This window comes from Epinephelus lanceolatus, chromosome 22 (assembly GCF_041903045.1).
Source record: "Epinephelus lanceolatus isolate andai-2023 chromosome 22, ASM4190304v1, whole genome shotgun sequence".
Lineage (NCBI taxonomy): Eukaryota > Metazoa > Chordata > Actinopteri > Perciformes > Serranidae > Epinephelus > Epinephelus lanceolatus.
The window spans coordinates 7262655-7284251 of record NC_135755.1 but is presented as its reverse complement, the minus strand read 5'-3'; the positions used below and the strand labels follow the sequence as shown (position 1 = coordinate 7284251).

General features: G+C 38.9%; 3 protein-coding genes across 7 annotated transcripts in view; all 3 read left to right on the top strand.

The window, feature by feature from the left end:
- LOC117245837 (uncharacterized) overlaps window positions 1-21597 on the top strand; it is a 277287-nt gene that overhangs the window by 103779 nt on the left and 151911 nt on the right. The gene's annotated exons all lie outside the window — the stretch shown is intronic.
- The window catches only part of LOC117245839 (uncharacterized), a 110950-nt gene that overhangs the window by 4302 nt on the left and 85051 nt on the right, over window positions 1-21597 (top strand). For 2 of the 5 annotated variants that reach the window (XM_078163847.1, XM_078163845.1), the window contains 3 exons: window positions 1949-2122; window positions 6160-6333; window positions 15749-18113. In XM_078163847.1, the coding sequence (XP_078019973.1) occupies window positions 1949-2122; window positions 6160-6333; window positions 15749-17622 (2222 nt within the window). In that variant the 3' untranslated portion in view covers window positions 17623-18113. Of the gene's footprint in view, window positions 1-1948; window positions 2123-6159; window positions 6334-7498; window positions 8082-15748; window positions 18114-21597 lie in introns of those variants that run through there. The other 3 variants (XM_078163849.1, XM_078163848.1, XM_078163846.1) reach the window with 3 other exon arrangements.
- The window catches only part of LOC117245847 (uncharacterized), a 301333-nt gene that overhangs the window by 207087 nt on the left and 72649 nt on the right, over window positions 1-21597 (top strand). The gene's annotated exons all lie outside the window — the stretch shown is intronic.

Below are 21597 nucleotides of genomic sequence, written 5' to 3'. Positions count from 1 at the left end.
ATTGGTGCTGTGACTCCTGTGGAACTGATGGGGGGCAGTATACGCCATATAGCGCTACAGGCCATGCCTACATTGAGAGCAAGGGGGTGACGAGGAAGAGGAGAGAGCGGCTGCCTGCTAAAGCCCACATTCAGAACCAGCCACAACCGTGCTTTAGGCCAGAAAATAGATCTGCTCACAATATATGCAGTTTTAAACACCACTTTGTCTGTTTATTAATTGCTTTTAACTCGTTCCGAATTGCTTCTGAATCGTCCAAGCTTTGTCCGGACTCCCGACATCTCCCTCTCTCCCCCAGCCCCTCCCCTGGGAGAGAGTCTGGTGGTCTCCTATGAGCCCAGCCTTCGAGACGTACAACATTCCGTTAAGTGTCAGTCAGTTCAGCAAGAAATATCCCAATTAAAATCAGTAGCATCATAAGCAGATATGTTCCATGTTATTTTGTTTAATTTCAACAACACAGAGGACAGCTTGAACCAGCTGCATGTGAGCTAACGATCAGGGATTTCACTCTCAGCAGTACATGACTGCGCATGCGTGTCTACTTCCAAAACACAGCGGTTGGGGTGTGTTTGATTTATTGTACTGGGACATTTGATTTTTTCCACAGCTGGACCATGGACGTCAAAAACACTGTTTGCACCGGGACAGGACAAACAATAAATGAAACCAATGAAATTCCACACATTCTTGTGGTCGGCTCAAACACTGTCAGCGTGATTTAAATAGTAAATATTTCAATAGTTTATTGAGTTTATTGCGGTTAATACCCATGTATTCTCAAAATATTGAATAGTCAATTTGTTATCTACATTGAAGAGATACTCTTCTATAAGACATGGGTGAATATTTCAATATTGTTCCTTTTCAATCAATCAATTTTATTTATAAAGCCCAATATCACAAATCACAATTTGCCTCACAGGGCTTTACAGCATACGGCATCCCTCTGTCCTTTGGACCCTCATAGACCCTTATTTGGACTTTTGAAATCCAAAAAAAAAAAGAAAACAAATTGACGTTATTATATTTAGATTAATGGGCAGTACCTGGTAGCCTTGCCAGCCCAAATTAAGTATAAATAAACATAAAAAAACCCTCGTATTTGCAGTATATTAAATTGTTTGTGATCTAAAATTATCACACACTGGAGTCTGTCAGCTCTAATATCATGTGCAACGGATGCTGAAGCCGTTGTTGCGGGGTGCACCTGCAGTTATAAAACCATTATTAGACTAAAACATTAACAATTCTCATACCAAAGCTGGCGGAGCATCCCAGCAGGTACAAGTTAGCTTACCGTTTTTAGCTGGTATGTCATGTTGGTTGTAAAGCTCTTATTTGAAATAAAATAAAATAAATTAAAACAATATTTCTACCTGCTTGCGGAACTTGAAAGTTAGCCAAATTCAAATGCCAACTGCACACAATAGGATATAGATACATAAAAAATGACAAGACATGTTGAAAGATGAGGTAGTGAAGTTTTTTTCAATATAGTATTGAATTTGGGCATAGTTCTTTCTTGTCTATATATTTCAAAGAATACACGATGTAAATGTAGCTTTGTCTGTGTTGGAAAAAGTGTAAACAGGGTGGTCACGCCCATTTCTAATGCCATTTTCAGGCTACGCTAGTATTTTTCAATCATTTTAAATTCGGCCAGTATAAAAAATGTCAGAAAAGCAGATTTGCTGGGCTTATTAAGGGTGATAAGCGTCATTGTCCTGAATTTATAAAATGTGGTCACAGTAAGATTAAGTTACAATTACGTGATTGATAATACTGTAGATAATATAACCTCCGGAGACACACAAATCACATTAAAAGTAAAATTTATGTCATTTAGAAATAATGACTAGACAATGATTCTTAAAATTGAAGTAACAGTTTTATTGATTTTGTTGTTTTATCTCTGTAATCTGGATCTTTGTTGATGTTGTTCAAGGTGTTGCTGGACCGCAGATGCCTGCACTTGCACCCACTTTTGTGGAAGCGATTACAAAGCTGGAGCAAACAATTGAGCAGCTCAAGACGAAAAGAGACAAGCTCCGTAGTGCAGCAGTAAATGCACTCAAGACACCAGGCACAAGCATGCCACCAGCAGCTACAAACTTAGCAGGTAGAGTGATGCTGTAAAATTTTGTGTTATTCACTTTTCACTTCAGTTACACTGTTTTTTTTTTGTTTTTGTTTTTTGGAACAAGTTTAAATTTTAATTTCCACAAGGTTTGTAGGTGTACATCAATAAATCCACTTTGTCAATCTCAAAACAAATGTATATACCTAGGCATTGATTAATAGGCAAACTCTAAAGATTCCTTCCACTGACAAATGGACATAGTGTGGAGTGGTCACAATATCCTACGTTTTCACAGTGCCAACCGATTTTGTAGGGCTTTAAAATCCACAATGGACAGACTGCTGACATTAGGGACCTTGAGCAACGAATTTTATTATCATCAGGTATTTATACTAAGGGCTCAGTTTTGTTTTATTTATTTGGTAGAGCATTTGCCCGCTGTCTAGGCCTGTCACAATAATGCCAGACAGACAACCTCACTGCTCAGCTTTACCTGTGCTTAGCACACATTCACCATCACTATCTGCAACCATAGAAAATAATTACCACTCGACCTCTCTTGCTCTCACTGCGATATGCTCCTATGACCAGTCGGTAGTGGCAGTGTTTATTAGTTTACCTTTATCATTGGGTCTAAATCAAAAATACTCCCAGAGACAATTTTCGTGTGCTTTACTAGTTAGTACTGTAACTCCATATTTCTGTTCAGCTGCACTGCCATGTAGAGACTGACCCCTGGTGGCGTTACACCTCATCTACACCTGGCATTAACATGCGTTTTGGGTGATCAGATTGCAATCGGATAGTGCTTTACCACATGAAAGTACAGGTGTAAATGCACCCAAGACACTTTGAGGACAGACTGTGATCCGATTGGCAAAACCACCTCTGGAAGTGGTTTGATGTGGTCATTGTGACCTCATCGAACACAAGTATAAACAGTGAAGCGTCCTGTATCCACATAGGACAACTACTTGTGCGGAAATAAGTAATTGCGGCGCACGGTACAGCTTCCAAGCAAAACAGCATGATGCATTGCATATGGATAATGTAATGCAAGAAACTCGTGGATGTAGAGTGTAAGGTTGCAAAACTCCAGGATTTTTCAAAGTTGGAAACTTTCCATGGGAATTAATGGGAATAAACAGGAATATATGGAAATAAACCGCAATAAACCAGAAATTTACAAAATTGAAGGCTGGCACGTAACAGGGAATTTAAATATAGTTGGGGAAAATATATTGTAACATAATCTTGGCTAAAACAACCAGATCTAATGCAAGCACACTTGAATATACAGTACAGGCCAAAAGTTTGGACACACCTTCTCATTCAATGCGTTTTCTTTATTTTCATGACTATTTACATTGTAGATTCTCACTGAAGGCATCAAAACTATGAATGAACACATGTGGAGTTATGTACTTAACAAAAAAAGGTGAAATAACTGAAAACATGTTTTATATTCTAGTTTCTTCAAAATAGCCACCCTTTGCTCTGATTACTGCTTTGCACACTCTTGGCATTCTCTCGATGAGCTTCAAGAGGTAGTCACCTGAAATGGTTTCCACTTCACATGTGTGCCTTATCAGGGTTAATTAGTGGAATTTCTTGCTTTATCAATGGGGTTGGGACCATCAGTTGTGTTGTGCAGAAGTCAGGTTAATACACAGCCGACAGCCCTATTGGACAACTGTTAAAATTATGGCAAGAACCAATCAGCTAACTAAAGAAAAACCAGTGGCCATCATTACTTTAAGAAATGAAGGTCAGTCAGTCCGGAAAATTGCAAAAACTTTAAATGTGTCCCCAAGTGGAGTCGCAAAAACCATCAAGCGCTACAACGAAACTGGCACACATGAGGACCGACCCAGGAAAGGAAGACCAAGAGTCACCTCTGCTTCTGAGGATAAGTTCATCCGAGTCACCAGCCTCAGAAATCGCAAGTTAACAGCAGCTCAGATCAGAGACCAGATGAATGCCACACAGAGTTCTAGCAGCAGACCCATCTCTAGAACAACTGTTAAGAGGAGATTGCGCCAATCAGGCCTTCATGGTCAAATAGCTGCTAGGAAACCACTGCTAAGGAGAGGCAACAAGCAGAAGAGATTTGTTTGGGCCAAGAAACACAAGGAATGGACATTAGACCAGTGGAAATCTGTGCTTTGGTCTGATGAGTCCAAATTTGAGATCTTTGGTTCCAACTGCCGTGTCTTTGTGAGACGCAGAAAAGGTGAACGGATGGATTCCACATGCCTGGTTCCCACTGTGAAGCATGGAGGAGGAGGTGTGATGGTGTGGGGGTGTTTTGCTGGTGACACTGTTGGGGATTTATTCAAAATTGAAGGCACACTGAACCAGCATGGCTACCACAGCATCCTGCAGCAACATGCCATCCCATCCGGTTTGCGTTTAGTTGGACGATCATTTATTTTTCAACAGGACAATGACCCCAAACACACCTCCAGGCTGTGTAAGGGCTATTTGACCAAGAACGAGAGTGATGGAGTGCTGCGGCAGATGACCTGGCCTCCACAGTCACCGGACCTGAACCCAATCGAGATGGTTTGGGGTGAGCTGGACCGCAGAGTGAAGGCAAAGGGGCCAACAAGTGCTAAACACCTCTAGGAACTCCTTCAAGACTGTTTGAAAACCATTTCAGGTGACTATCTCTTGAAGCTCATGGAGAGAATGCCAAGAGTGTGCAAAGCAGTAATCAGAGCAAAGGGTGGCTATTTTGAAGAAACTAGAATATAAAACATGTTTTCAGTTATTTCACCTTTTTTTGTTAAGTACATAACTCCACATGTGTTCATTCATAGTTTTGATGCCTTCAGTGAGAATCTACAATGTAAATAGTCATGAAAATAAAGAAAACGCATTGAATGAGAAGGTGTGTCCAAACTTTTGGCCTGTACTGTATATTTATGCTATTCCTCAGACACATTTATTGTTCAATACAAGAATTAAAGTTTTAAAGTGATACTCAAAAATAAAAAACATGAAATATTTTTTTTATTTTGCATGGATGTTTGTTTGTGACAAAACAAGATGTATATATTTATGTTTGGATACAATACAGTTTGCTTAAATTAACCCCATTTTACAGTTCATTCCCATAATTTCCCAATAATTCCCATAATTCTAATTTGGAATATTTAAAAAATTCCCCAGCTTAATTTACCATGGAAATTTTCTGGAAATATACAGGAAATTTTATGCCCATTTGCAACCCTAATGGAGCCAAGGCAAGACCAGGTGTTATGTCATGTCTGTCTTGTTGGGATTTTATAACCACACCGTAATCCCTGCATTGTGTTGTATTTGGAAATTTACTGTAAGCTGTGCACGTTCAATTTCCATGTTGGTGCAATCCGATCTATGTGGATTGATACCTTATTATAGTTTTATACCGTCCAAGCCTACTGTTGGCCTTACCTGTAGGCTTGCATTGTGCAAATATCCTTGGAGGGGAATTTCTAGTTTATTGATTATAGAGTCAGCTGACTTGACTGACTGTTTTTTTGGTCAGTGTCCTCTACCAGGTCAGGTAAAAGCAGGGCACACATTTTTGTTGTCATAGTCAATGTCAAGCCGTTTTTAGCTATAAGGTTTAATGGGCATAATTACAAAATCGATTTAAGTAATCTCCAATAGATGGGAACATTATCATCGTTCCTTTGTTTGTGTGGGACCAGTTAAACCATAAATGTTAAAAATCTGTGTCAGATTCTACAAATAACAACCTTAAGCATTGATGGCAGGCCTACCTACATTCCCTCTTATATTGCTGACCACTGCCTGCTGATGGGCTACTCACACAACTCTCCTATTTCCCTCTGTGACTACTCTCAAGTACCCAGTGTGGCATCCTGTAACACACCTGAAACACCCACCTTAGTAGGCTTGAGGCATTTTTATTCTAAGGTTAAAAAATTAACCTGGTCTTAACCTTCAATGTAACCATCTGGCCACATTTATAACTTTGGTCTTGCCACCACTCTGGTACTGTTCTCCTGTGCTTCAAACCCTAGAAGTATCATTTTTAATGGCTATAAATATTGTATTTTGTGTAGCTCACAAGCGCAAAAGGGAGTCCTCCTGCTCCTCGTCCTCGTCCGCCTCCTCCTCCTCCTCAACCTCAAGGGAATCATCTCCGGAGAAAAAGAACGGGAAGCATAAGAAAAGACACCACAAGAAAGGGAAGGACAAGAAAGTGAAAAAGAGGAAGGAGAAGTTTCCCAAAAGAGGTATGTGCTGCTTTTTGCATGTCTTTTACAGTTTGAATGTTATTTGTTCTTTATGTTTAATATTGATGAATAATTCAACACTAAATACAATATACCATGCCATACCATTCCAACTTGATTCTGTACCCGCTGCAGCAAAAAAAAAATATTTATGCACTGTTTTTGTTTGGCATCTTTATCAGGGGTATTGCTTTATAGCAGTCAAACTGATATATTGCATATTCTTATTCTGCCCAAATTTCTAAGCTGAAGCTGCCCACAGTTTTCATGGTATCAACACCAAACCAAAAGCAAAACATCAGAGATTCAGGCTACATCCACATGAAGCTGGAGCTGTCTGCATCCTATTTTCCTTGTTCATCCGTAAACACGGCGCCTTTTAGAGAAATATCTGCGTCCAGAAGAAAACCACTCAAACAGACTCAAAACACTGTAGTATACATGCCAGGTCAGACTTGGCGGGGTTGAGGGTGATGGTTCTTTTGTTGTTCAGACTGACAGTTAAAGGAGTCATCACCCAGGAACCACATTTTTCATTGTTAATACATGTAAATTGCAGTTGGACTCCTCTCCTGCAGACAGCAGAGCTGTGCTGTCAGGCTGTCAGGAGATTCAGCAGGAGAGCCTGCTCTGCAGAATAGGGGAAAGCGAGGGGGACAGCAGTGGACCTGGTCCCACCTCCGTCCATTGGCTCTGCAGTGTCAGCGTGTGCCTCATTATCATTATTACAGTGAGCATCCGGACCAATGTTAAAACTGTTTTCAAAGTTTTGGTCTCCAAAAACGCCAGATCTGTGTGAACGTAAGGTTTAAATGATACAAAACGTGTGGTTTCAGTAAAACTCATCTCCATGTGGACGGCCCATCGGAGAAATAGATATAGCCAGAGTTGTTGAGGTGATCATCAAATCTTGCCATATTGATTAGCTACTCAAGCTATCTCATGTTGTTGGATCACAACTATTTAACCTTTTCACTGTTTCTTTAGGTCTTAAACAACACCACCACCACCACCACCACCACTACTACTGATACTGGCAACAGAACAACCACTTGCATTAATATTACTGTTGCAAATTAATATTATCCAGCAATTTACTTTACAATATTATTCTGTCTGTGATTAAAATTACCAGTTGTCTTATGTTGAATTTCTTGTCTTGTAGTTGTTGATGAGGGTGATGTCATCCAACGCTATTCAGTTCTCCTGGTCCACTACCAAAAATGCAGGAGCATGAAGTGGACAGCGAAAAAATACGACATCGATCCAGCAACAATCCGAAACACCGCAGCGATTGCTGAAGTTAGGATCGCTGCCCCAGAGCTAGATCCACCGCCAAGGGGAGAGGGGCAGACGCTCCTTAAATATGCAACAACCGTCAGTGAGTTCATAAATGGAGTTCCAGAATTAAAAAAAAAAATCACAGACATGAAAAAGAAAAAAGAGTTACTCCCCTGATGTTGTTTTCCCCTCATTGTCGTAGGTTTGTGTTCAAAATGTTTGTTAAATGTGGATTTTGTTTTACCATATTTTCATTTTATTATATTTAGTTTTATCAAAATGTAGTAGTGACCTATAGTTGTAGTTAATGTAGTTTACCCTCCTGTGGTCTTTGGGTCAAATGACCCATGTTCACTTTTCTTTTATATCAAAAATGTGTTTTTTTTCCATATAATTGCCTGAAAAAGACACAAGGGTTAATGTAGTTAACCTGTTCAAGAGACAATTTAATAAAGTCTCAAAATTGATCTTTCTATGCGTCTTTTCTTCTTCAGATGTGTGGCACGAATAGTACTGCAACTGAAGATTATTTTCATAATCGATAAACCTGTCGCTTATTTTTATGAATTGATCAGTGTTGTGGTCTGTACGCTAATGACATGTAACAATCCATACTTTGTATCAAATTAGACAGAGCTTTATTGTATATGTCCTGTGATTATTGATATGGGGAGTAATGTAATTTACAGATGACATTGAAGGCAACAAAAGAAATGGTTTCTTCACTGGTTCTGCGTGGGAAGGGTTACAACCTTAGTTTTATTCTTCTTCTCATGAGTCAGTCAAGGGAAACGTTAATTTCCTTAGGTATTGATTGGTTGGGGGGAGAGGGAGGGGCGGGACAACCCTATCAGAGCGCCATGCTAGTTTGTGTGAGGGGAGATTGATTCATCCAACACAGTAGGTGGCGGTAATGCACCTTAATGTTGGTTGCCACCCGCCATAAAACATCAAAAAAAAAAAAAGAAGAGATCGATTCATTCGCTAGTCTGATGTGTCTCGGTCTGAGGACAGCGAAGAAGCTCCAGACAGTTGTGTAAGTACCTGAACATTATTGCGACCGGTGCATTGTAATAATTGTAACCTTGTGTTTAAATATTTTTATTGAGGCATCATCATTGCATATGGCAACCAGATACATGAACTTGATCTTATTAGAGGCTAATTAGGTATAAATTACAGCAAAACCGTACTCTAAATTAAAGTCTGCACCGTTCTGCCTTATTCAACCTGAATTTGATCTTATTAGAGGCTAATCAGGTATAAATTACAGCAAAACCGTACTCTAAATTAAAGTCTGCACCGTTCCGCCTTATTCAACCTGAACTTGATCTTATTAGAGGCTAATTAGGTATAAATTACAGCAAAACCGTACTGTACACTGAAGTGTATTATTCAAAGTTTTAAACAAATACAACAACCAATAAAAACTTCTGGGTAAGGGTTACACAGGAAGGTGCAACACCCCTTGACGCAGGGGCTCCAGGGATGAAGAGTTAATGTTGCCCCACCGTCCAGTCCACTTGCTGTAGCATGTTTTAAGTGTTCAGCTGCATGTCTTCAGACATCTTGTGTTCCCTCTTTAAGTGACTTCAGGACGGCGTCTGTAAAAGTTGGAAGACAAAAAGCGTTAGCAATGCATAAGCAATCTGTAAGCCATGCACTTGAGCACACTGCCTGCATAAATATATAGCTCCATTTGCTGCATAACAAAGCTAGAGAAACTACATTATACTACCTCAGTCAAATACACATGTTGAAAAGTGCTGCAACCAGCAAAAGAATCAAACATCTAAAATACTTCATATGTCAGGGTTCAATATAACATTTCTTCCCTAGTATTTTCACTGGCCCGGCCGCTAAAAAAATTAAAATAACTTCTTTTTTTTTTTTACCTAAGTTTTATTAATTTATTGATTTCATTTCACATTAATTTCATTGAAATGAATTCACATCAATTGTACACATTTCAGATAATAACAGATAACTAACAGACTAATTATAATTTATCAGAGAAGAGAATTTTGGACTGTTGAAGCTGAAATATACATAGTGTACCTGTATAAAAAGCAGGCTATATTATTTTTTCAGATATTTGCTTTCTAATTATTATCATGTTTATTATTATTACTATTATGATCATCATCATCATTTTCATTATCTATATTACTCTTATTCTTATTACAACAACATTTAGCATCTTCTCTTATTCATTAATGTAACTAAGTAGGCATTCTGGGCTTATACGAACTGTGTTTTTCGGTGTACGACACTTGAGAATTATTTTGAAGAAACATTTTATTTGTGAGGATTGTTAGTAAGTTAATATTCATGTACCCTTATCTGAGCACACATATACAGCCTCTGAACTTCGACAAAAAACACTGTACTTACTCTAGATAGTAGCGACTGCAACTCACTGTGTCTCTCCGTCAAGGTTACAATTATTACAGTGCACCGACCACATTAATGTTCAGGTACTTACACAACTTTGTGGAGCTTCTTCGCCGTCCTCCCACCTAGACACATCAGACTAGCGAATGAATCGAGCCCTTCTACTTCTTCATGTTTTATGGCGAGTGGCAACCAACGTTAAGGTGCATTACCGCCACCTACTGTGTTGGATGAATCAATCTCCCCTCACACAAACTAGCATGGCGCTCTGATAGGGTTGTCCCGCCCCTCCCTCTCCCCCCAACCAATCAATACCTAAGGAAATTAACGTTTCCCTTGACTGACTCATGAGAAGAAGAATAAAACTAAGGTTGTAACCCTTCCCACGCAGAACCAGTGAAGAAACCATTTCTTATGTTGCCTTCAATGTCATCTGTAAATTACATTACTCCCCATATCAATAATTACAAGACTGAACATTACATATACAATAAAGCTCTGTCTAATTTGATACAAAATACAGATTTTTACATGTCATTAGCGTACAGACCACAACACTAATCAATTCATAAAAATAAGCGACAGGTTTATCGATTATGAAAATGATCTTCAGTTGCAGTACTATTCGTGCCACACATCTGAAGAAGAAAAGACACATAGAAAGATCAATTTTGAGACTTTATTAAATTGTCTCTTGAACAGGGTAACTACATTAACCTTGTGTCGTCTTTTTCAGGCAATTATATGGAAAACAACAACAACACATTTTTGATATAAAAGAAAAGTGAACACAGGTCATTTGACCCAAAGACCACAGGAAGGTAAACTACATGAACTACAACTACAGGTCACTACTACATTTTGATCAAACTAAATTTAACATGTTTATGTTAAATCTTAACATAAACATTTTGAACACATAAACCTACGACAATGAGGGGAAAACAACATCAGGGGAGTAACTCTTTTTCTTTTTCATGTCTGTGATTTTTTTTTTTAATTCTGGAAGTCCATTTATGAACTCACTAACAGTTGTTGCATATTTAAGGAGTGTCTGCCCCTCTCCCCGTGGCGGTGGATCTAGCTCTGGGGCAGCGATCCTAACTTCAGCAATCGCTGTGGTGTTTCGGATTGTGGCAGGATCGATGACGTATTTTTTTGCTGTCCACTTCATGCTCCTGCATTTTTGGTAGTGGACCAGGAGAACTGAATAGCGTTGGACGACATCAACCTCATCGACAACTACAAGACAAGAAATTCAACATAGGACAACTGGTAATTTTAATCACAGACAGAATAATATATTGTGAAGTAAATTGCTGGGTAATATTAATTTGCAACAGTAATATTAATGCAAGTGGTTGTTCTGTTGCCAGTATCAGTAGTAGTAGTGGTGGTGGTGGTAGCACTTATGATAATGATAATGAGTGAGGATACACATTTCAGTGGGGTCACAATGACCACGCCAATCGAATCACAGTCTGTCCTCATTTACACCTGTACTTTCATGTGGTAAAGCACTATCCGATTGCAATCTGATCACCCAAAACCTATGTTAATGCCAGGTGTAGATGGGGTGTAACGCCACCAGGGGTCAGTCTCTACATGGCAGTGCAGCTGAGTTTGTCAGTTAATAAAAGCTGCAGCTTCTCAAGAACAGTGTGTGAGAGCAGTATCACTATGACAATCAGCTAAGTCTACATTAAGGCAGTACTACTGTACAGTAGAGTCCTTTCCCACAAGTTTTACACAAATACCATCATAATACTCTATACCCTGGTAAAATGTCAGGAGGGTATGAAGGTATGAAAAAAGGGATAATGCTCAAACCTAGCCTTGTATCCATCAGTGATATTGTAAACTGCATGTCATTTGTGAATCAGATGCAGTGTGACAGCAATGGTAGGTTAATTGTCCACTATTCTTTTGGATTTCTGTTATAAAGACAGCGGTAGGCCTGTCAGAATAACAAATTTTGCAGGACGATATATTATCCCAGAAATTATTGCAATAAATGATATTGTCAATGTCGTTTTGAGACCATTTTTCAAAATATAATGAAAATATAATGCAATTACACCCTTTCAAAGAGAAATAAACTTGTATTTTCAAGAATATTTAAGATTTGAATTGCAATGTGAGGAAGAAAATTAAAATATCCTAAATAAATGAAACAAAACAACCCAAAACAACCAAAAACAATAAATAAAATGAACTGGTGATATATTGAGGTCAGCAAAATTATTGAGTTCATTAATTGATTTATTGATTGTTGTGACAGGCCTAGACAGCGGGCAAATGCTTTACCAAATAAATAAAGCAAAACTGAGCCCTTAGCATAAATATCTGATGAAAAGAAATTTGTTGGTCAAGGTCCCTAATGTCAGCAGTCTGTCCACTGTGGATTTTAAAGCCCTACTGACAGGCCTCAGTTTGTTAGACAAAACAATAGACAGTCTGACACACTTTTTACTAGAACTGGGGCCCCTCAGGGAACTGTTTTGGCCCCTTTCTTGTTCTCTTTATATACAGCTGACTATAGATGCAGTCATAACGGCTGTCATCGCCAAAAATATGCTGATGATTCTGCACTAGTTGGCCTAATTATAAATGGCTAAATTTGTCAAATGGTGTGAGAGCAATTATTTAATCCTGAATGTCATTAAAACAAAGGAGTTAGTTATTGACTTCAGAAGAAAGAAAGACAAGTGTGCTCCAGTCTTCATTAATGGAAACCCAATTGAGATTGTCTCATCATACAAATACCTGGGTGTACATATTGACGAGGGCTTGAACTGGAAGACACTAATGCTGTAGTCAAAAAGGCTCAGACGAGATTGTTCTTCCTCAGGAAACTGAGATCTTTCGATCTAGGGAGGAGCTTATTGAATGTTTTTTATCAAAGCATTGTAGCCAGTGTGCTATTCTATACTGTTGTATGCTGGGGCAACAGCATTTCAGCCAATGATAAAAACAGAATCAATAAGTTTATTAAAAAGGGTGGATCCATAGTTGGATGTCCATTCAATTCCCTTGACAGTGTTATGGAAGTTAGAATTAGGAGGAGGTTGAAGGCCATACTAGATCATGATAGTCACCCTCTACACGGCATATTCAGCAGCCTGCGGAGTACTGTCAGTGGTCAGCTGTTAATGCCAAAATGCTCTACTGGGCGTTTTAGAAGGACATTTGTTCCCTCTGCTATAAGGCTTGCCTATAAAGGTTAATGCTACCTGTTTCTGTATGGTTGTATTCACAGCACAGTACAGGCCTAAATTATGTAATGGATTCCACACTGTACCTCCACCCTGAAGTGTACTGGAGTCTGCATTATTGTACTTGTTTTGTTTTGGAATGTGATGCAATTACTGTAATTGGCATCACTGCATTGTAGATCCTTGCCACCAATCAGTGTTTCTAGGGAGTGTCTGTGTACATTTCTGTATTGTTTGTTGACTTGTATGTATATTTTATGTGGCCCTTTGTGACATCTGTTTTTCTGTCATTTCTTATGCACTGGTGACCAGATCAATTTCCCCTCTGGGGATTAATAAAGTGTATTTATTTATTTTATTAATTTAAAATTGGTTGGCACTGTGAAAACGTAGGATATTGTGACCACTCCACACTATGTCCATTTGTCAGTGGAAGGAATCTTTAGAGTTTACCTGTTAATCAATACCTAGATATATATATTTGTTTTGAGATTGACAAAGTGGATTTATTGATGTACACCTACAAACCTTTTGGAAATGAAAATTTTAACTTGTTCCAAAACAAAACAAAACAGTCTAACTGGAGTGAAAAGTTCAGTTATGGAGTATTATCATTAATTATGTCGACTTTACCACTGATGTAAAGTTTAACACCATAAAAACACTTTAGGGATGGGGCCAATCCGATCCAGTATCGGTATCGGGTTCCGATTCGGTACGCGGCTGTTGTTGCAGCTTCGTCTTGCAACTTTAAAAATGACTAGTCAAGACTCTCATCTTTAGTGAATGAAAAAAGGCACGTTAGCTTGCACAAACGAGGAGTAGCCCACACAGCTTGGCTGCTAACCGCTAACAACAACAACAGAAGCTAACTGACGTCATCACGTGACACGTATCCCTCCGTGAGCATTATGGGTAGTGAAGTCCCTTTTAATACAAAATATTCAAATGAAATGTACAGTCTTCTTTTAACTAAATATTTACCACATTAACTGTCTTTACATGAATATTACTGTATTAATAATCCTTACTAATATGTTTCTTCAAAAAAATTTCTCAACAGTGTCGTGCTCTGAAAATAACAGACATACAAGCCCAGAATGCCTACTTAGTTGCACTAATGAACAAGAGAAGATGCAATATAGATATGTATATAGATAATGATAATGATGATGATGATGACTGTAGGGAAAAATGTTATGTTGAACCCCGTGCATACATATGTACATGCCATACTTGCCTATAGAGAGGAGTTTATTACAGCCTCATATAAAATCAACAATAATGATAATAAAAATATTAAAGCAAACAGAGTTCTGGTATCAGAATAGTATCGGTATCGGCGGATATCCAAATTGAGGTATCAGGATAGGATCGGAAGTGAAAAAATGAAAAGGAAAAGGAACAGCATTTTGATTGACTATCACAAGCCGGGCAAACGTGAGTTAACCAGATCTTAATTAACATGTAGACAAATATATAACACATGCTGAATAGATATAATATTTACACCTTCCTAGTTACTGTACCTACATTACTTTGTTCCATAACAGCCATTACCAGCAGTGGCGGTTCTAGGCCAGTCAATGGGGGGGGGCCAAGCTAGGGCCACTCCTTTTGATACGGGGCACATACAAGTAGGGCCAAATATCTAAGTCTGAACAATAAGATATACATTAATATATATATATATATATACATTAATATATATATATATATATATATATATATGTATATGTATATTATATATGTATATGTATATGTATATAATATATATATATGTCAGTGTTTCCCACAGGATTTTTGGAGACTACATCCAACCCTGTAGGGGGGTCCGGGGGTATGCTCCCCTGGGAGAAAATTTTGTATATATTTGATTTAAAGGCATCAGTCTGGTGAATTCTGAGAGCCAAGTTATGATGGCAGAATATGCTTAGATTTCAACATCTTTGTGCTTTTTATGTGTGAAAAATGTTCTATTTTTTACTGATAAAAACACTAGTGGTATGTTCTGGAGACGAGAGTATCCAGTCAATTTTCACAATAAAACACCCATGAAAACTCTGGATTCCGAGTTAAGGGGGCACTGGCCCCTGCTGGGCCCCCCCCCTAAAACCGCCACTGATTACCAGCATTTTATTTACTCAGGCTGCCAGTAATCAAACTGACTCACAGCAAACTCTCGCATCCTATGGACAATCATTCTCACGTAATTCACTTTAGACTGAGCAAATAAAGAGCCACACTGTAGCCTCCAGACATGACAAGAGTAACAGTACATGTTAATGACTGCTATGAAATTAAAGCTCACCTCAACCTCACTCACTCTGACACAGCTGAGTGAACACTGTGAAGCTGTTTGATGCTCAGAGATCTGTAGAAGTTCAATAAGGAGTTTTTGAGCTGTGATGTGAATAAACGACAACATTTCTCTGTAACGTGTGTGTGTGTGTGTGTGTGTGTGTGTGTGTGTGTGTGCGTGTGTGTGTGTGTGTGCGTGCATGCGCATTGACTGTTTCCTGCAGACGTCCAGCAGCTGTCGGTGGTTAAAGAAGAGGTTCCCCCTGAGCAGCAGGAGTGGAGCTCCAGTGTGGACCAGGAGGACCCAGCGCCTCCACACATTAAAGAGGAACAGGAGGAACTCTGGATCAGTCAGGAGGGAGAGCAGCTTCAAGGGCTGGAGGACGATGATATCACCAAGTTCACATTCACTCCTGTCCCTGTGAAGAGTGACGATGATGAAGAGAAACCTCAGTCCTCACAGCTTCATCAAAGACACACTGAACAGATGGAAACAGAAGCAGAGGGAGAGGACTGTGGAGGAGCAGAACCAGCCAGGAACTCAGATCCAGATACACATTTACAACCAGAGACTGATGACAAGACTGAGGAGTCTTCTGAACCAGAGACTGATGACAGTGATGATTGGAAGGAGACCAGAGAACCTCAGTCTGGTTTAAACTTTCTGAAAAATGATCAAGTCTCTGTCAGTGATTTGATTGTTGGTGAGAAACCATTTAGCTGCTCCGAGTGTGGGAAAAGATTTGGTCACAGGGTACATCTGACAATTCACATGAGATCTCATACAGGGGAGAAACCATTTAGCTGCTCTGAGTGTGGGAAAAGATATAGTCGGAGGGGACATCTGAAGATTCATATGAGATCTCATACAGGAGAGAAACCATTTAGCTGCTCTGAGTGTGGGAAAAGATTTGGTTACAGTGGAGTTCTGAGAGACCACATGAGATCTCATACAGGAGAAAAACCATTTAGCTGCTCTGTGTGTGGGAAAAGATGTAGTCGGAGGGAACATCTGAAGGTTCATATGAGATGTCATACAGGAGAGAAACCATTTAGCTGCTCTGAGTGTGGCAAAACCTTTGGTCAAAGTGGAGGTCTGAAGATTCACATGAGATCTCATACAGGAGAAAAACCATTTAGCTGCTCTGACTGTGGAAAAAGATTTGGTCAAAAGTTGCATCTGTATAAACACATGAGAGCTCATACAGGAGAGTTCACATCCACTCCTGTCCCTGTGAAGAGTGACGATGATGAAGAGAAACCTCAGTCGGGTTTATACTCTCTGAAAAATGATCACGTCCCTGTCAATAATTTGATTGTTGGTGGGAAACTATTTAGCTGCTCTGAGTGTGGGAAAAGATTTCAACAAAAGGGACATCTGACAGCACACATGAGATCTCATACAGGGGAGAAACCATTTGGCTGCTCTGAGTGTGGCAAAAGATTTGGTCGTAGTGGAAGTCTGAGAGACCACATGAGATCTCATACAGGAGAAAAACCATTTAGCTGCTCTGTGTGTGGGAAAAGATTTAGTCGGAGGGAACATCTGAAGATTCATATGAGATCTCATACAGGAGAGAAACCATTTAGCTGCACTGAGTGTGGCAAAACCTTTGGTCAAAGTGGAGGTCTGAAAATTCACATGAGATCTCATACAGGAGAAAAACCATTTAGCTGCTCTGAGTGTGGCAAAAGCTTTACTCAAAATGGAAGTCTTAAGGAACACATGAGATCTCATACAGGAGAAAAACCATTTAGCTGCTCTGAGTGTGGCAAAAGATTTACTCAAAATGGAAGTCTGAAGGAACACATGAGAGCTCATACAGGAGAGTTCACATCAACTCCTGTCCCTGTCAAGAGTGACGATGATGAAGAGAAACCTCAGTCCCCACAGCTTCATCAAAAACAAACGCAGCAGATGAGAACAGAAGTGGAAGGAGAGGACTGTGGAGGACCAGAACCAGCCAGGAATTTGGATCTGTGTAGACATTTACAACCTGAGACTGATGACCACACTGGAGCATCTTCTGAACCAGAAATTGATGACAGTGATGGTTGGAAGCAGACCTCAGTCGGGTTTAAACTCTCTGAAAAATGATCACGTCCCCGTCAATAATTTGATTGATGGGAAACTATTTAGCTGCTCTGAGTGTGGGAAAAGATTTGGTGAAAAGGGAAGTTTAAAGAAACACATAAAATATCATACAGAAGAGAAACCATTCAGCTGCTTGGAGTGTGGGAAAAGATTTGGTTACAATATACACATGAAAATTCATGAAGAAGAAAAATGATTCAGCAGTTCAGTCTTAAAAAAAAAAAAACAGTGACAAGCGTGTTACAGCATAATACATTTTTTGATTGTGTTGCCTTTTTTTTAAAACACTATGTTGTAATTTACTTTATTACTATTATTTTGATTTTTCATTTCCTGTTTTATTTATTTAGCTTATGTAATTATTCTGTCATCCCATAGTATTTTTTTATGGTATGTCTTTAACGGTGTATCTTTTATTATTGAGTTTTAGTGGGAATAAGTTGTACTGTTCTTGTAAAATTAAAAAGTGAAAATAAAATATTCAAAAAAGGAAATGACATGCTAAGGTGTAAATAAATTAAATAATATAAGACCATTTAGTTTGTTTAATAAAAGGACAAAGTATAGACCTGTTCTATAGGAAAGGTAACTTTAAATGACTTCTGTTGTGATCTGGTGCTATAATGAAGATACAATTCTATAAAATTAACTAGACCTTCCTGGAGGGAAGGGATAATATAATGATGGGGGAAACACTGAAGCTGCTGAGCGATCTTCATCAATCAGCCTTCATTTGGAATTGTGTGTTATTAGCTTTACTCTCCCAGTTTGGAGAAGCAGATAAGAGAAGTTACATGGTTAGGTTGGTTCCAAAAGTCACACAAAAACACAAACTAACTGTCCAGTTGAAGGGCAGCTGAAGACCAGCGACTCATTGTGTTCTGTGAGGTAAAATTACTGATTATGTCAGTGGAGTCTGGTTGCTTTTAGGAGAGCATCATGTAACTGCATCAGTTTTCAGTTGTAAAGGGCTGTCTGACAGCATGGTTAGGTGTTGAAAAAACTTTTAATGTAGTGTCCACTTAAACTGATGTGGATATTGTTTAGGTGACCCTGTTTTTATGTGGCTAAGATAGGTTTTGCTGCTGTCCCCGTCCACAGTCACCAGACTCCTTTGATAGAAAAAGCCCTTTTTTCTACCTAGCTCCCATGCCTTTTTTAGTCTCTTTTGGGTCCGTCTGAATCATTCTGTGTCCCCTCTTGAAATTCAGAGGTTTTACGGGTTCACAAAGGTAGTGCATGTGGAACTCTTAGTTGGTTGTATTTTTCCTTAGCAGCAGTAGTATGAGTCATGGGGTGGATAACTGATCAAGAGCTCCAATCAGAGCTGATCTGATCGATGGATGAGAGGAGCAGCTGTAAAAATGTGACGAAAAAGCTGATGCTGGCCGGCCGGACAATCTGGACTACCATCCTCAATGCCTTGATTGTTTTCCTTTTTAACCAATTAATTATCTTAACTCAAATTCAAACTCTCAGTCTATCTTTCTATTTGGATGGCCTTCTTTCGCCCTCGGCACGGTGAAGGTGCACTTCCAGTTTTGCCACACAGAGGCCTTGGCTCCACAGCGGGAAGCCAACAACAACGCCTGGTCAGAGCATTGAGCCGAATGAAAGTAATTATGAGCGGATTACACACAGACCGCTGCTGAAAATGACACCTTTTGATACATACAGGTAGGCTTTACATATTGCAAAACTCTGTAAAAGTACACCAAAGCATACATTTTCGTTTACAAATATTTATTTAAAAACAAAACCATTCATACGGTCAATAAAAAAAACATTTTGTTACTAACTGAACGAATGTAATCTCAACAGTGACTGCGCCAGCCGGTGGACTGCGGCTAAACTGCTTCCAATGTTCATTCATTCATTCATTCAATTGCGTGTTTACTATGTGTGTGTGTGTGTGTGTGTGTGTGTGTGTGTGTTAGTGTGTCAGAGAGGAGGAGTATCAATAAAAAAGGTTTCCACTAATTATTTCGGTGTTTATTTCTTTTATTCTTATTTTTTTTATTGATATGCGTAATATAGCCAACAATATTATAGACCAAAAGTTAATCTAATTTATTATTGTAGGATGTATTTAGCAAATCACCACTTTCAACATTCATTAGCGGAGACTGACCGTCTGTCACAGTCTAAATCTAGCTCGATATTAGTTTGTTACTCAGGACTGTCTTAAGTTACTGAATTTATGCACATCAATCATTTCTTTGGACATCCGTTTTTGTCTTTACATTCAAATATTACGCAGCGAGAATTCACCCTCAGCTCTGAATCAAACCTCTGTCCTTTTTATATTTATTATTTTTTATAACACTGTGCACAAGGATCAGACTGTCAGTCTGTTAGAGCAGCTCTGAAATGTTTATTGCACATAATGTGTAGGTCTAATTATTTAAACTTTTAAAATCAGTATGAAGCTTTAGACACATAGTATCAATGACTAATGATCTCTATCACTGATGTCATTGGTCGCACTGATGGAACATAATTACTATAGCCTAATATTGGGGATTATATGTTAATATTTCTGAGTGAGCAATGGTGCAGCATTTCAGTGTCTTTAAATTTACTACATTTGTAGCTGAAATAAAGTCACTGAATGCTGTTGAGTCAAGATACAAATAGATGTCCAGCATTTTAAAATCTACTGTATTTTAACCTCAACGTCTTTTTAAGTGCAAATCACCAAACATATTATTACTGGGTCAGACTGTGAGTTTACAGTCATGTCTCTATGTCTTTGATCTATAGCCTAGCCTATATGTTTTAAATCTTCCTATTTTTCAGTTGCTGCCTCTTGTGTTTTTCCCCATCAGATTAAATCTGAACAAATACTGTAGTGGCAAATTTCAGTTTTTAGCTTTCGTTCTTTAATCAAGCAACTTCCTTCAGCGTGCGCAGTAGACGGTTTTCAAACTCGTATCCAATCCATAGATGAACATAACTCACTCAGACATGACTGCAGTTCGTCCTTGCATTTAATCCAACAAAAAGGTGCGCAGTACAAGTCATACTCTTTGATAAGGCTCGGACACGGTAAAAAGCTGTTAACATCCAAACTGCTCACACTGTCTGAATCAAAGCACACCTGTGTCAAACAAAAAACACACACCTGTCTAATCACTGACGTATGTTTTCAGGCATCAGACATGCGCAATAAATTCATATTAAATTCATATCAAATGATACGCTATCACGAGAAATTAACATCTTTACCCTATGTATTCAAATGCTAACTAATATTATGCAAACTGCAAAAAAACATTTTCATTTGATTTGGCTCTTACAAATATGTTATTATATATTATTAATATAACATAATGTATCTACAGCCTGATACACAGTCAGATTCCACCACTTTATCTTCATTAAGGAAATGTAAGTCTGATAAATGATGAATTAACGGACAACACTGAATAAAACTTTTTTATTAACTTTATGGTTAACTTATTTACACTTTCCTCGCTCTGACTCAGGCTCTCCTTTTAAAGATAAATGTGCACCGTCTGCTACACATACATTAAGGGCCAGTGTGTAAAATGGTTTGAAAACAGTGACATCAGTGGTCAAATTCTAGATTGCAGGGCTCACTCGCTCACCCCTCCCGACGGGTAAATGACGGTGGCCTCATAGGGACAAAAAGCCTTGCACAGACAAGAGTTTTTCAGGAGTAGGTCTATCTAGCGACGAGGTGAATATTTATTTAGAAATCTAAACCATGTTACGATATTGTAATGAATCCCTCACGAGCAGGAGACCAGAGGAGCATTCGGGAAAAAGGCCTGTTTATTTGAGCACTCCAAAAACTCTGGTAACACTCCAGGGGGTAAAAGACTCTGTCCCAAACTCTGACTCTTCTAGTGTAACACACACACTCCATACACACATACTCGTTTACAATACCTAGCGGGGACCCCCTCCCCTCTCTGCTCCACCAATCTCCAGCCCGCACACTGACTGACAGCG